Below are 15,769 nucleotides of genomic sequence, written 5' to 3' on the forward strand. Positions count from 1 at the left end.
CAAGTCCCGGACCGAACACAGTGCAGGGAGCAGGGCTCCTAGCATCACAGTTATGTACGATGCTAGGAGTCCCTGCCTCGCTGCAGGACAACTGTCCCGTACTGTAATCATGTTTTCAGTACGGGACAGCAGTTCCACGGAGAGGCAGGAACTCCTAGCATCGTACATAAGTATGATGCTAGGAGCCCGGCTCCATGCAGTGTGTTCGGTCCGGGACTTGCGGCCGAAATACGTCCGTCAATTACGGACGTAATTAGTGTGTGTGCACATACCCTTAGCAAACGAATTGGTGCTTTCTTCATTTATGATACATTGGGATTAATATGACTAATCTAGGAATATGGATAAGATTAGATTAAAGCATCATCTTATACTATTTTCAGAAATGGGTTTATTACCTTTATTATGTTTGTATCATGTCCTTGCATTCCTTGTTTTAATATCATTATATCTAATTTGTAAATCAAATGCTAATTTTAGGCCGCGGTTCCAAATACAAGCCCTCACCTTTTACCATTTAAACTTGTAGTATTGAGATAAAGTTATTGCATATAGTAAATTGCCCAAAATGAAATCCACTGCACTATTCTCTGAAAAACTCTGAAGAAGCGAAGCATCTGTGATCATTAACATATTTTTCACTTGCATATTTGCCTGAAGGAAACACCTTTAATTCCGTTATTTGATAAATGTGCTGCTAAATATTTAAAAGCTTTTCTTTGCTATTTTTGGGAACTACTCAATGGGTGGTTTTTGTGATGTTCTAAACCAACAAATATATTCCGTTTTATTAGCTCAGAAGGTGTTTTGTAAGTGCAAACAGCTGTTTCACTGTTATTTCTTTTCTTACCTATTTCCTATCTCTTCCTTCCTCTCCAGCATTCATTTTTGAATGGTTCTATGGCATTTGCAGCTGCTTATCTCACTGAAAGCACTTCTCTATTTTCACAAGCACTTGACATACCCATAATTATGCAAAAAAAGTTAAATTCTCTAAGCATACTTTTGGATGCAGCTTTCTTCACGGGTAAATGCAGAGTAGTGATCTCTTGTTATTCAAAATTAAAGGAATTAGAATCCATTTATATACTAAGAAAGCGAATACATATCATGTAGTGCGCAGTAAACATAGCTCTCAGAAAAACCTTTTATCCATATAATTCTCAAAATGCTCTGTACAGCAGAAGTGGTAAATTAGGCAATGGTGTTTAGTATGGTAAAAAGTGATTGACAACATTTTTACAGAAATAAGCGGAGATTAAATCATAGCAGGCGCTGCTTAATATTATAATGTGATCGCTAGCTTTCTGCGAAAAATACAAATCTCATGAGTAAATTAGAGTATCTATGAATTGTATTATATACTTCACTGGGTGGTCAATATACCCACAATAATTACACAAAGGATCAGTTATTATTTGGCTTTTACTTTCCCACAGTGGGAATTCTCTTGCCTAACCTAGGAATTGAGCCAGACTATGTTTTTCCCAGGGCAAAGGTTCAGTATGGTGCTTTCCTCGCACAAAGTATATCTTAATTTTACAAGCGTTTTCCAATGTCCCCAGGCAGTAAATCAAGAGCAACACAAAATTGACCATTTATCAGTCACATACTAGAGCTTAGAAAATAATTTCAATCACATAGAAATGCCCAGAGTTTTACCTGCCAATGCAGCACAAAAAACATGTAAATCAGATGTGTTGCCAATATAGTATGTACAGTCGTTAATGTTAAATACAAATTTTATTATTAACTCTTAGGCTGGGTTCACACTACCTATTTTCAGGCGTAAACTAGGCGTGTTACGCCTCGAATTACCCCTGAAAACACGGCTCAAATATGTCGGCAAACATCTGCCCATTCATTTCAATGGGTTTGCCGATGTACTGTGCCGACGATCTGTAATTTTACGCGTCACTGTCAAATGATGGCGCGTAAAATAACAGCATTGTCAAAGAAGTGCAGGACACTTCTTGGGACGTAATTTGAGCCGTTTTTCATTGACTTCAATGAAGAACAGCTCCAAATTACGTCCGTAATTGACGCCTCGCAAAACGCGAGTACGAGCAATTACGTCTGAAATGCAGGAGCTGTTTTCTCCTAAAAACAGCTCCGTAATTTCAGCCGTAATTGTCGTTATCGTGTGCACATACCCTTACTTTTTTCCTTTCATCATTACATTCTGTTCATGGTGAGGCCACATGTCAGTTTAGTTGTAGTGGTTTGTTGTGATTTTCCAAAAATCGTGGTAAAATTGTGATACAATTGCTATGTGTGTCTCTTAAAAACTTTGCTAAGGTTAAAAAAAACTCTCCAGTAAAACTCAAAATAAATGTTCACCCTTAAATAAATAAAAAAATTATTCGAAAAAGGTTCACAATTATGCACTGACTTTTCTATATATTTTTATAGTGGTTGGATCCTATTTTGCTGATACAGAGCTCCAAATCCCTCACAGATTTAAAATGTAACATTCTGATTGCCTGTAGCAACCACTAGAGGGAGCTTACTGCATAGGGTTATATGTAAAACTCAATAATAACACAGTATGCAGAAAGCTCCTATGTTCCCTCTAGTGGCAGCTGAAGAAAGGCAGAATATCACATTCTAAATGTATGTTTATTTAGAGAATTTGGAGCTCTGTAACAGAAAGACAGAGCTCTGAATGTGGTTTATTAAAAATTAATTAAGCACAGTTTTGTGGACCTAAAAACGACATAATCATAAAAGGTGAAGTTTTGCTTTAAGCTTTCATAAGTTTAGTATAGGTGGCAGAAACATAAGTTTTCTCACAATTTGTTTTGGATATTAACACCTTAAAGACCAGGCGAAAAGCCTTCCAAAAGCCATAACTTTTCTATTTCTTCGTCGACATAGCGATATAAGGTCTTTTTTTTGTGGGACAAGTTATAGTTTTTCATGGCACCATTTATTGCACTGCATAGTGTACTGTGAATCTGAAAAAAAATATTTGTGAGGTGAAATGGGCAAAAAACAGCGATTACACCATTATTTTGGGGTTTTGCTTTTATGGCGTCCATCAGGCGGTAACAACTACATATTTACCTTATTCTACAGGTTGATAGGATTACGGAAATACCAAATTTATATGTTTTGTTTTATGTTTTACCACTTTTAAAAAAATAAAACTATTTGCTTAAAAAAAAAATTAGAGCCATAACTTTTTTGTTTTTCCATACATTTTTTCACCGATACCATTTTGGGGTACAAGCGACTTTTTGATCACTTTTTATTCCTTTTTTTTGGAGAGTTAAGGTGACCAAAAAACAGCAATTTGTATGTTTTATATAATTACATCGTTCACTGAGCGGGTTAAATAATGCTATATTGTGATAGTAACTAATGGTCTCCAAGAGCAAACAATGTTATTGGGCTAGGTTTTGTTCCAAGGAACATCCTCCCACATATATGAATAAGGCAACTCTATAATACACATATAGACAAGGAAAGAACAAAGTCTGTAGCCAGTATTATCGAAATATGTCAATACAAAACTTTATTTAAATATGCACAATAACAAACATTTAAAAAGGTATGTAAATAGGAGAAACTCAAATAAGATGACATAGAGACGAATCAGGAAAGCCAGGATAAGTATAGAAAACCTTTGTAAAGTATGGGTTTACGGCAAAACCATCACTAGTATAGCATATAATAGTAAAGTCTCATAACCTACTTTGACACAGTGTCACACGCATTCGACCCGTATTGCACCAGTATTTATGGACCCGTGCCCGTAAATACGGGTCCGGTGTCACCAGTATTCCACCCGTATTTACAGGCAAGTTTTCGCTGCAAAATTGCACTGCAGTAATCGGCAGCCCTTCTCTCTATCAGTGCAGGATAGAGAGAAGGGGCAGCCCTTTCTGCAGAAAAAGTAAAAGAAATTCATACATACCCGGCCGTTGTCTTGGTGACGCGTCCCTCTCTTGACATCCAGTCCGACCTCCCTGGATGACGCGGCAGTTCATGTGACCACTGCAGCCTGTGATAGGCCTGTGATTGGCTGCAGCCGTCACATGGGCTGAAACGTCATCCCAGGAGGCTGGACTGGAGGTAGAAGCAGGGAGTTCTGGGTAAGTATGAACTTCTATTTTTTGTTACAGGTTGCTCTATATTGTGATCGGTAGTCACTGTTCAGGGTGCTGAAGGAGTTACTGCCGATCAGTTAACTCTTTCAGCACCCTGGACAGTGACTATCCCCTGACGATACCTAGCAACGCTCCCGTAATTACAGGTGTACACACGTTGTCCCCCGTAATTACGGGAGCCCCATAGACTTCTACGGGCCTGCCCGTGCCGTTATTACGGCCTGAAATAGGACATGTTCTATATTTTTAACGGCACGGGCACCTTCCCTTTAGCATATGGGGAGGTACCCATGGCCAACAGAAGTCTATGGGCCCGTAATTACGGCCCGTAATTACGGGCGTTTTTACGTTCGTGTGCATGGGGCCTAAGATTGTAAAATTGAAAAAAAGACTTGCAGGAGGAAGCGTGATGGTTTGGGGCTCTTTTGCTGGATCCAGAATAGGCAGCTTGCACAGGGTTACTGGCACACTGGACAAAAAACTGTTATATCAGCTAGAGGTGGCTACTTTGATGAGTCAAAAATCTAGATTTAATTTGTTGAAACAAAAGTTAATCTATTTTTTTTTAATTAACCCTTTCAGGACCAAGTTTCATCGATGCCTCAATGACCAGGCCTAAATTTAAAGTTTTGGCATACATTAATTTAAACTGTCATAACTGTTAAACTACTTTGGATAACTTAACAATTTTTTTTTATTATTTTTTTTAGAACAAATCACACTTTCAAAAAAGATATAGTTTTACTACATATGCAACACATATTTTATATTACAAATAAACAATTGAACAAAAAAGTGGATTTTTTTTGAATTTTTTTATTTTGGCTATATTTTTTTGCTTTTTAAGTTTGTAGAAAATTTTAATCAAGGCCTAAAACATAGTAGGCTACTTCTCCTAAGTTTCAGGATACCACAAAAATTCACACAACCCTTTCTTTCGCCGTGTTATTGCATCCAGAATCACAGATGCCCCTATTTTACTTTCAGTTTCCATTTTTTGCATGAACGATTTTATCACACCACACTGCCTTGGTTCTAAACCTGTGGTACCAAAACATCAAAAGTGGCCAGCAAAGTACACCATTTAGTAAAGTAGACCACTTATGGTATTCAAAAAGGGGTGTATTAGAAAATTGTCACTTTACATTTTTTTTCTAATTTTGTTAGAGGATGAGACCAAAAAAATAAAATGGCCACTTTTGGTGTCAACTCGGCGGAATTTTTCTTGTACACACCACACATCATAGTAAAAACTCACCATATTAACTATACGGCAACTTCTGCTGAGCAAAACGATACCCCACTTGTGCATGTAACCCGCTTTTAGGCCATGTCATGACGCCCAGAGGTAAACATGTACCTTTTAACGTTCACGTTGCATTTTTTGCATGAACCATTTTATGATACCACACTGTCTTTGCATTCCACCTATGGAGTAAAATCAAAAGTGACCTAAAAAGTACTCCACTTAGTAAAGTACACCACTTATACTGTAGTATTCAAAAAGGGGTCTATTGGAAAATTGGCACTTTAATTTTTTTCTAGAAAGCAAAAGTTATTCCACCCACTTTCGTCACTTTCGTACGTTTGTATGAAAAAACAAAATAAGGAAAAAAAAATAAAAGAATGATGGCATATGTTTCTAAAGTTGCTTATGGGAATTAAAAGCAGACCTTAGTGTGGTAGGCTATATAGCATTCAATCAGACACAGATGTGGCAGGGAAGGGCAATCAGGGCAATGATACAGAGTATCCCTCCTTATGCCCCTTTTGGGGCAGACACAGCATTTTCCCTGTGGATATTTTTGGTTTGCTGTTGCAGGGATAGGTGCCACAAAGTGCCGCTCTGTGAGCCTACGCACTTCCTCTGATTCCAAGGGAAGAGTGGGGCCTCTGGCAGTAAAGAGGATTTTTTCAAAAATAATTTCCTGATACGTCAGAAATGTCTGTGTGGCACCTGACTGTTTATACAGGACATATGAATTGTAAACTGCCATCTGCAATATGTAGATAGACAATTTTTTATACCAGGTATAAGATCTTCGCATAACTTCATATGGCTTCAAGACCTGGTCAGAGAAGTCGACCCCACCCATGTGTTTGTTGTAATCAATAATACATACAGGCTTTTTAATTTTATTGGACGACCTCTTTTCTTTAATTGGCATAGTGGTGTCAGTGTGCACAGTAGTCAACATGAACACGTCTTTCTTATCGCGATAGGGAAGCGCTAGCAACGGAGAGCAGCAGATTCCCCTTTTTTAAGCTTTTGGCTCTTTAGAGCAACTGGAAATCCCTTTCTTGTATGGCAGTTAGTGCCACAGGCCCCTGTATTGGCCGCTTGGAGTCTTTGGAATAGGGGGATACCCGAATAATAGTTGTCCACATATAACTTGTAGCCTTTGTGGAGCAATGGGCCCATTAACTCCCGGACAATCTTGCCACTTGTTCCTATTTCTGGTGAGCAACCTGAAACATCTATCTGACTGTCCTTCCCCTGGTAGACACGAAAATCCGATGTATAGCCAGTGTTGCTTTCGCATAGCTTATGCAATTTGACCCCATATCTGGTACGTTTTGAAGGGATATACTGTTTGAAATAGAGTCTGCCCTTAAATTTTACCAGGGATTCATCAATTGACAAATTTTGGCTAGGAGTATATAGATTCAGACATTTTTGAGAAAAGTGGTTTAGAAGAGGCTGAATCTTGTACAAACGATCATAGTCTGGGGATTCTTTTGGGGGGCACTGACTATTGTCATTATAGTGGAGAAATTTAAAAAAAAGCTCATAACGGGTTCTTGGCATAACTTTGGCAAAACATGGAGTCCCTTGAATGGGGCTTTCTTCCCAGTAGGATCTTATGCATTTTTTTTTTACAATGCCCATTATTAGTGTAAGCATCAGAAACGTTTCAATTTCATTTTTATTTGTGGGTGTCCATTTTCCTACCCTTGTGTAGTAGGAGGAAGGGTTGGCTAACAAAAATTGCTCAGCATAGAGGTTTGTCTGTTGAGCAAATAGATTGAATAAATGGTAATAAAAAAAAAGATGAAAAAATTCTAAAGGGACAAAATCTGTAACATCAACTGTTACGCCAGGGTCAACAGTAAATTCAGGAACAAAAGGGGTGCCAGTACTTGGGGGCTCCCAATGTAGAGCCAACTCCTCAAGAACTTCAGGTTCTTGGCCATGTACCTCTTCCATCTCCCTTTGTACTTCTGCGCTAGTACATGGCGGACTTTCTACATTTTGGCCACTGGCTTTCACACTTTTTGGACTGGGCCAGACATAGCACTGACATCAGAGCTTTTTGTATCGCTTCTATCAAAGCCTTCAAAGGCAATGTCGCTATCTGAACTTTGTTCACTGTCCGTGCATAATATTGCATAAGCCTGTTCCACGGAATACTTTTTGTGTGATATCCTTATTAGTTTACAACATTTTTTTACTTTTTACGTTCACGCTAATAATTGATAAAAGCACCTCTTTCTTTTTTATAACTGTTCACGTATAATGAATTGCGATTTACTTGCCAAACCGCACTACAGATCACTCCTCAGAACAAAAGTTAAATAAATTAATTGTGAAAAAAATTATTAAATTACACTAAATAGTTAATGTATGAATAAATAAATTAATTAACTAACTAATTAACTAACAATTTGTATTCAAGCTAACTAAGCTACTATTCCTGCCTGCCTATTCTAAAACTAAGGGGCACAGGGAATACAAAGAGTATAGTTTTATATATGTATATATATATATATATATATATATATACACACACAATTGTATGTATTTATGTTTGTCTTTTTCACTTTTCTTCTGTCTTCTCACGATCAGTCTCCTCTCTAAAACGCTGTGTCAGAGTGAAGAAGGCTGACAGGAGATGACAAGCGGGAAAAGTTTGTTTGTAAACAAACTTTTCAGAGATCACCATGATTGGTTAATCATGGTAATCACATGTTTACCAGCCGAACCAATCGGTTCGGCTGTCAGTGAGCAGGTTGCTGGGGAGCCGGGGACACTGACACAGCCGGCGTCCGAGCGCTTTTCACAGCGCTATGCCGGCTAAATCAAACATTTGTATATTCACGCCCTGGCTGCACGGGGTATGTGCGAAAAGGACGTGAATATACAGATTGTCGGCATGCAAGGGTTAATTTTAACTTGTTTATTTCTTCTATGCTTTTATTTAAAAGTACATTTGATACATTTAACTATGTAAATATTAATACAAATTGGAAAAATTTAGGTGCTCTAAAACTTTTGACTGGTAGTGTATACATTTGATGTAGAACATTGAGCCTCATTTATCTAAAATCGTCTAACAGAATGATTGGCCTTGTTGCCTACAGGAACCACAGGAACCACAATCACAACAAGAGTCACAATCCGAGTGCAGCTACCTAATTCTAATACTGTTTACTCCTCTGCTTCAGTAGTTACAGTATGTCTACAGTTTACATATAAAATTAGTAGTGATGAGCAAATAACCAGAAATTTGTTTCAGGCTAAATAAATTCACCATGAATCTCTAGTCCCCTGATAGCCCTATCAGACTCAGAGTCAAGCAAGGCTATTGGGGTACTTGAGTTTCTACCAAAAAAAAACAAAAAAAAAACATACCACCTCCCCTGGTCTCCCATAGCAAAGCGTCTTTGCTGGCATGTGAGATGATGTAGCTGTCCCATGTGACCACTGCAGTCAATCATAGGCTGCAGCAGTCACACGGGACAGCTACGTCATGACACCTTCCGGCAGGGACACGTAACTACGGAAGATATGGGGAGGTGGTAAGTATGTGTTTTTTTAATCTCCTCTTCTTCCCTCTTTTTTCTTTAATCTGCAAAATGTTTTCCGGCACTCGCTGGCGGCTGCCATTTTCATAATTTGTGTGCCGCAAACCCCAAAAGTTTCAGATTTTATTGAATTTAAAACATTTGGGAAATTCATACTGAATTTGGTTCATGCCAAATCAGTTCGCTCATCTCTAAAAATGATTCTACATTACAACATGACTTATATTACAGAGCTTCAGACATTCCAGAATTCTTCCTGTCTCAATGTCTGCATTGGTCTTCCTCTTGTGATTTCCATTTTTGCAAAGTGTAATATTTAAACCAAACTCCGCAAGGCAATCTGATGCGCGACAAACTATTACTTCAATACATCATAAACTGTTGGGGATGAGTCTGTCAACAAGCTTGTTGACTATTTTTGAATAACAAGATAGCGAATGTAGTTCTGGATTATAATCTTAGGGCTACACACAGAATTTTTATTATGTGAAAATTTCAATTGCAACTGTAACGGGATAGTTGCAATCGATAATCATACATTGAGTGACATGTATCTGCGTCTTTAATACAACTGGGTGGCAACAAAGAAATACATGAGGCAAAAGGATCTATGGGCCGCAACTATTGAAGCAGTTGTGCATATGTTGCAGCACATTCAAAATTCAGTGACACAATTCACTTAACTACACCTTGAATCTTTTTGATCTGTAGTATAAAATGATACAATGAGTGTCCATAAAATGAAATCTATGTAAGAAGTTGTTTGCCCAGTATCTTCTATTTTCATGCATATTAGAGCAGATACAACATCTAGGAAATCTTAATAGCAAATTACATAATATAAACAAAAATCGGCATTGAAATACAGGAATACTGCACTGCACTATAGATGGAATGTTGTTGAAATGATCAGAAATGTGTGTTTTGGATGTTACCTTGACGTGAGAGACATGTTTAACTACAGACTGAGCACATTCTGTAATAGTCATGCATAATTACTGTCAGATGACTTTTGTTCTTTTTCTTCTTCACATAAAGACAACGGTGCATTAGCAGCCGGTCAAATAAGGCAGTCTTCTAAAAAAAAATTCTGGCTATCAAGGTTAATTATCTGCAAATACAAAATGAGCATGGTATTATATGTCATGTCTGTTTAACAGCAGGCTGTTAGAAAGCTATTAGGCACTATGCTGGATAAATATGCCACAAAGTCATGGTGAAATACGTTTCCTAATTTATTTATATTATTAAATATTGGAACAGGAAAAAAAGATATGGCTTTTTAATTTACATTGGATAGATTCGAGCAAATACATTGACACTGGTTGAAAATGTAATTTAACACTATAACTGTTTAATATATTTGTCTATCTATCTATCTATCTATCTATCTATCTATCTATCTATCTATCTATCTATCTATCTATCTATCTATCTATCTATCTATCTATCTATCTATCATCTATCTATCTATCTATCTATCTATCTATCTATCTATCTATCTATCTATCTATCTATCTATCTATCTATCTATCTATCTATCTATCTATCTATCTATCCATCTATCTATCTATCTAGTGTGTTTTCAATATACTTACTATTATTAGCTATAATAATGTGTGTGTATATATATATATATATATATATATATATATATATATATATATATATATATGCTGTACTAACCAAATCATTACTTGTTTCAATAGTATTCAATATTTTAATTTAGTAAAAGTAGGGCTATATGTCAACTTGCGGGTGGTTTAAGGCTCTTTATTAGAAAATCAATGCTCCCATTACTATAAAGATTTATAAATGAATTAGTCATTACAAAATGTTGGCCTTAAATATGACATGATGTCAAAAAGTTGGGTTTCACTTAAAGGCTGGGGCTAGACTGCAACTTCTAGTCTCAGTTTTAGTTGTAAAATGACAATTGTGACCCAAGTTTAATTACACCTTTTGGGGGGAAAAATTGCTGTCCATTATGGAAATTATATGATCTTTGCAAAGTCGCCTTTTGGCAACAAATAAAGTTGTGTCGAAATCACAATTTTTTCAAAAAACATTTGACAGTGTTACACATACAAAGTAGATAAAATGAGAATGCTGGGACTGGTTCTAAGAAAAAAAACTGTTATTAAAGGAACAAACTTTTTTTATATATTTATTAATAACGATCTGTCATGTGATGTTATTATGGTTGATTCATTGAAAGATTTTTAAAGCGGCTTGGATGGCCTCTCCGCCTTAGGCTTCATTTTCATTATTGCATGATCTCATGCATGTCTCCATTACCTGGAGAGATGAGAGAGATCCAGGAGTATGTAAGATGTCCAAGCCTATTGTTTGACACCTAACTGATTGATGTTTGCACAAAACAAATACCTGGTGTGCTACGCTTAGATACAAAATGATCAAAGTTTAATGCAACTAACATTCTCTAGGGGAAAATGTTACATAAGTAATTTATTGTGTTGTTTTCTTTCTAAGGTTACTTTGGTCAGGAGGATGGACGTGGATCTTGTGAAGATACATATTGTGGTCTTGGAAGGCACTGTGTAATTAACCAAGAGACTGGACAAGCACAATGTGTATGCATGGAACGCTGTAAACCCCATTACAAACCAGTTTGTGGTTCAGATGGAGAATTCTATGAAAATCATTGTGAAGTTCACAGAGCTGCTTGCCAGAAAAAGCAAAAAATTATCATGGTTCACAATGAAGACTGTTTCTTCAAAGGTAAGATGAAAAGAAGTTAAAATGTGTTGTGATGCTTACTTAAAAATTGTATGCCTACTGTTATCCTAGCAAGTGATTCTGTCAGATTTTACGCTACCAAAGTAACATCTTCATCACTGGTATGTTACGCTACTAGCAGTAACATCTTCATCACTGGAATGTTCCTAATCCGTCACCCGATTGCTAATTAGTAAAAAATGGCCCGACTGGCACAACGGTCGTGTGCAAGAGGCGTTAAAGTTAAGAAGGGGTCCTAAGCAGTTTCTAACCATTTATTATAAAGTAAGTTGAGGACAACCTAGTCTTGGAACCCTCACTAAATGGACTTCAGTGCAGCCACATGGGCTGCCACTATTATATGTACATCATTGGTTTTGGGAAATGTTTCTTGTTTTGTTTCCTACTGAATACATATAAATACCACAAATATTAAATAATTGAGGAAAATGCAGAACAAACTTCTGAACAGCGGGCGTAGCTATTGGTTGAACAAGTACTGTAGCAGTCACACCCAAGTCCTGATGGTGCGTGAGAAGGCACAAAGGCCACTCTGAAACAGAGAAGAAGACACTAGTATTATAAAAAAAAAACACACAGTAGATGAGAGACCCTATTTCAGATTTTGCATTGATGCCCAGGAGCTTCAAATTACACCTCTGCTTCTGAGCTAGAAATTTTTTTTTAAACAAAAGGTAGGATAGTCTAAATCTGACTCAATATGCAGCACATATGTGTGAATGTGACCGCATAAGTTTCCATTCACTAGCATTCAACATTCAACATATGGCAATTCTGTAAATATCTATAGCAGAAAGACTTTCTGTGAATGTGCCCTTAAATGTGAGTGTTCAGTATGGTAACTTATAACAGATAAAGGGGTTATCCCAGAATGTAATATTTTCTTTAAAATCCCTATACCTACCTCACTATGCCAAAATCAACTTACTATGGTTTTCTTGCTCTGGTTCCCCCAATTAGTCTACATCACTGCATTGATTAAAGTGGGTGGTCCTGTACCGCCCAGCATGTGACTGCCGATTTAGACATTTACCAGAAGCCCTTTGTGTATCCTCCCGGATCCTAAATATACATACTGTATGTAGATGTATATTTTTAAATAAATATTCTCATTGGTGGTTCAAGTGAATTATCTTCAGTGCAGATTCTACTGAGCAGATGCAGTGTGTGAGTTAGGACCTGTCAGGGTAAGCATGTGCAGTGTAAGGACCTGTTCACATCAGCATTGTCCTTTTGTTGAGGAGTTCCGTCAGAGTTTTAGCTTTTGTTTGCATCACCATCTCAATAGTGGCTGAAACTTTGCTAATGGTTTCCATTTTATCACCGTTGTTAACGGATTACATTGTTTTGACGGAATCAATAGCGCAGTCGACTGCACTATTGATTCTGTCAAAACAAAGGAAGTGAAGGTTTCTGTTTGCCTTTCCTTTGAGGGGTTAACCCGACGGAAACCTCGGACGGAACCCTTCAACGGAAGGACAACGATGATGTGAACAGGGACTTACGCTGCGCATGCTTACCCTGAGCAATCACTCGGGCAAAATCGTGCATGTGCTTAAATACTGCACAGGGACAGAGACAGATCCATTATAAAAACATAGCCGATCTCACTGCGCGTACTCGACTGGAAGCTACAGAACTTGTGGTGGGTAGTAACCAGTAAGAACCAAGTAAAGCAAAAACAAGACTGGGGTACTGTACTTTGGGGGGGGGGGGTAATTGCTGAATAGCCATGCAGATATTAATTTCACACATAGGGAACAATGGGTTAAGCTTTTGATTGTGGGAATACCCCTTTAATATTGTTGAATACTTATACATTTAGCTGTAAAAATATTTCTTTTTTTTCATTCAAGCTACTTTGTTTATACAGTATATTATATTGTTTTTATAATAGTTTACACTGACCCTGAAGTATATCATGAGTAACGGCCACAAACATGAGAAATATTGTTGCAAGCACTAATGGATGTTTTACAATAAAATCAAAAGCACAAATTGATGCATTTAATATAAATATAAATAAAATGTAGACATTTAGAGGCTGAAATTAAATTCTAAAGTAAATAAACTATTACGAAGGTTGTGCTAGATTAACCCCTTAATGACCAAGCTAGTTTGGACCTTAATGACCAAGCCAGATTTGTCAAATCTGGTATGTCTGACTTTATCTGCGAATAACTTTGCGAAAGTTTTGAATATCCAAGTAATTCTGACATTGTTTTTTCGTCACATGTTGTACTTTATTTTAGTGGAAAAAGTAGACTGATATGATTTGCGGAAATTAATAAAAAAATAGAAAAATTGAAGAAATTTTGTAAAAATTAAAAACTTTCCCTATTTTTAACTGCAATATGTCACATATGTACACACATACTGTACAATTTTTTTTTAATTAAATATATATTTCCATCTCTTTACTCTATTTTGGCAGCACTTTTGAAAAAATAAAATAAATTTTCAGCAATTTAGAGGACTTACAAATTGAATAATAATTGTATAAATTTTGAAGTACATTTTGTTTTCAGAGGCTCATAGGTCTCAGAATGATGGAAACCCCCACAAATGACCCCATTTAGAAAACTAGACCCCTTAAGGTATTTACCTAGGGGTATAGTAAGTATTTTGACCCCACAGTTTTTTACTAAATTTAATGCATAGCAGGTGAAAATAAATACAATTTCACTTTTTTCATAAAAGTATCAGTTTGAAGACCAATTTCTTTGTAAAACGAACATGAAAATGAAGAATCACACCACAAAATCTATGACCCTGTTTCTCCTGTTTTCAAAAATACCCACATTGTGGCCCTAATGCGTTGCTTGGACACACGGCAGGGCCTAAAAGGAAGGGAGTATATACACGAAAAAGAGGAGACCCTACCGTCCGGTAGGCGTTACAATGTCAATATTTACTGATTTGCAATTAAGCAAAAAAATTCCCTTATTCCCGGCTAGCTAATGTGGAATACTAAAATATAACTTTTATTAAATATAGTTAAAGAAACCAAAAAGAGTAGTCACACTTATTAAAAATTAGCCAATGCTCACTGGCAACTAAGGATTAGCGTGGCAAGTTGCCAAGAGTAATACGCTCAGTGCAGTGGGGTAGATGTATATTAGAACAGCGCCTGCAGTGCGCTGTGATTTATTGTATTGAGCAGGTAAACATAACTCGCTGTCAGTAGAGCTTTGTTATTAAAATATAGGAGAACGGAGCCCCCCCGACATGTTTCGCTACCGACATAGCGTCCTCAGGGGTTCAAATGGGGCTACCAACAGCGTGTTGCTGATCCGCCCTTCTTATAACCTCGGGCCACCATGACAGTGGGCGTCGGTCAAAAAAGTACCAATGAGACGAGGCTAGACAAGCCAAACCTCACTTCCAAAACAGTGGCCGATAGCCTCCACCTATCACAGATGCAGTTACCGCGCCTGCGCACTGAGTGGCCGAGTGTCTGCTGAGACAAGAAGTGCTGAAAAAAGAAGAGTGCGCATGTCACGGCACTTAGAAAAATAATGGTAAGAATTGTAGTGTAGTGCATAAGATAAAGTAGGGAACCAGACGCAAGGTAAAGTGCCTGCAGATTGGATATACGATATTTACTCAATCGATAAGTTTTGAAAGACCGACAGTGCGCATGTCACAGTACTTAGAAGAAGTACTGGATAAGGTAAGTAAATAGATGGTAAATGGAGTAAGCCTGCGATCGGCATGAATAATATACGATGCTGTAAGTGTCTAAAGATGAGCATAGTCAAAGACCGATTAAGTATAGTGTTGGATATCAATATACAGAGAAATAACAATGTATAAAAGTATAGTAAAAGATTTATGAGGGGTAGATAGGGGGAAGGATTTGAGGATAGAGAAGGGACTGGAAAACGGATAGTTTATCGCCTAAGTGTATAACCAGGCTATACATATAACCGTGTGATTACTCGTATCTTGCAGTAACAATTAAATAGGCATTTTATAGTGTATAACTTGCCACGCTAATCCTTAGTTGCCAGTGAGCATTGGCTAATTTTGAATAAGTGTGATTACTCTTTTTGGTTTCTTTAAAGGGAATCTGTCACCAGCATTTCACC

At 37.2% G+C, this 15,769-nt stretch overlaps 1 protein-coding gene across 2 annotated transcripts in view; it reads left to right on the top strand.

Moving 5' to 3' along the window:
• Positions 1–15,769, top strand: part of FSTL5 (follistatin like 5) — a 645,404-nt gene that overhangs the window by 294,253 nt on the left and 335,382 nt on the right. For both annotated transcript variants that reach the window (XM_075860283.1, XM_075860284.1), the window contains exon 4: positions 11,412–11,660. In XM_075860283.1, the coding sequence (XP_075716398.1) occupies positions 11,412–11,660 (249 nt within the window). The remainder of the gene's footprint in view (positions 1–11,411; positions 11,661–15,769) is intronic.

This window comes from Rhinoderma darwinii, chromosome 1 (genome assembly GCF_050947455.1).
Source record: "Rhinoderma darwinii isolate aRhiDar2 chromosome 1, aRhiDar2.hap1, whole genome shotgun sequence".
Classification (NCBI taxonomy): domain Eukaryota; kingdom Metazoa; phylum Chordata; class Amphibia; order Anura; family Rhinodermatidae; genus Rhinoderma; species Rhinoderma darwinii.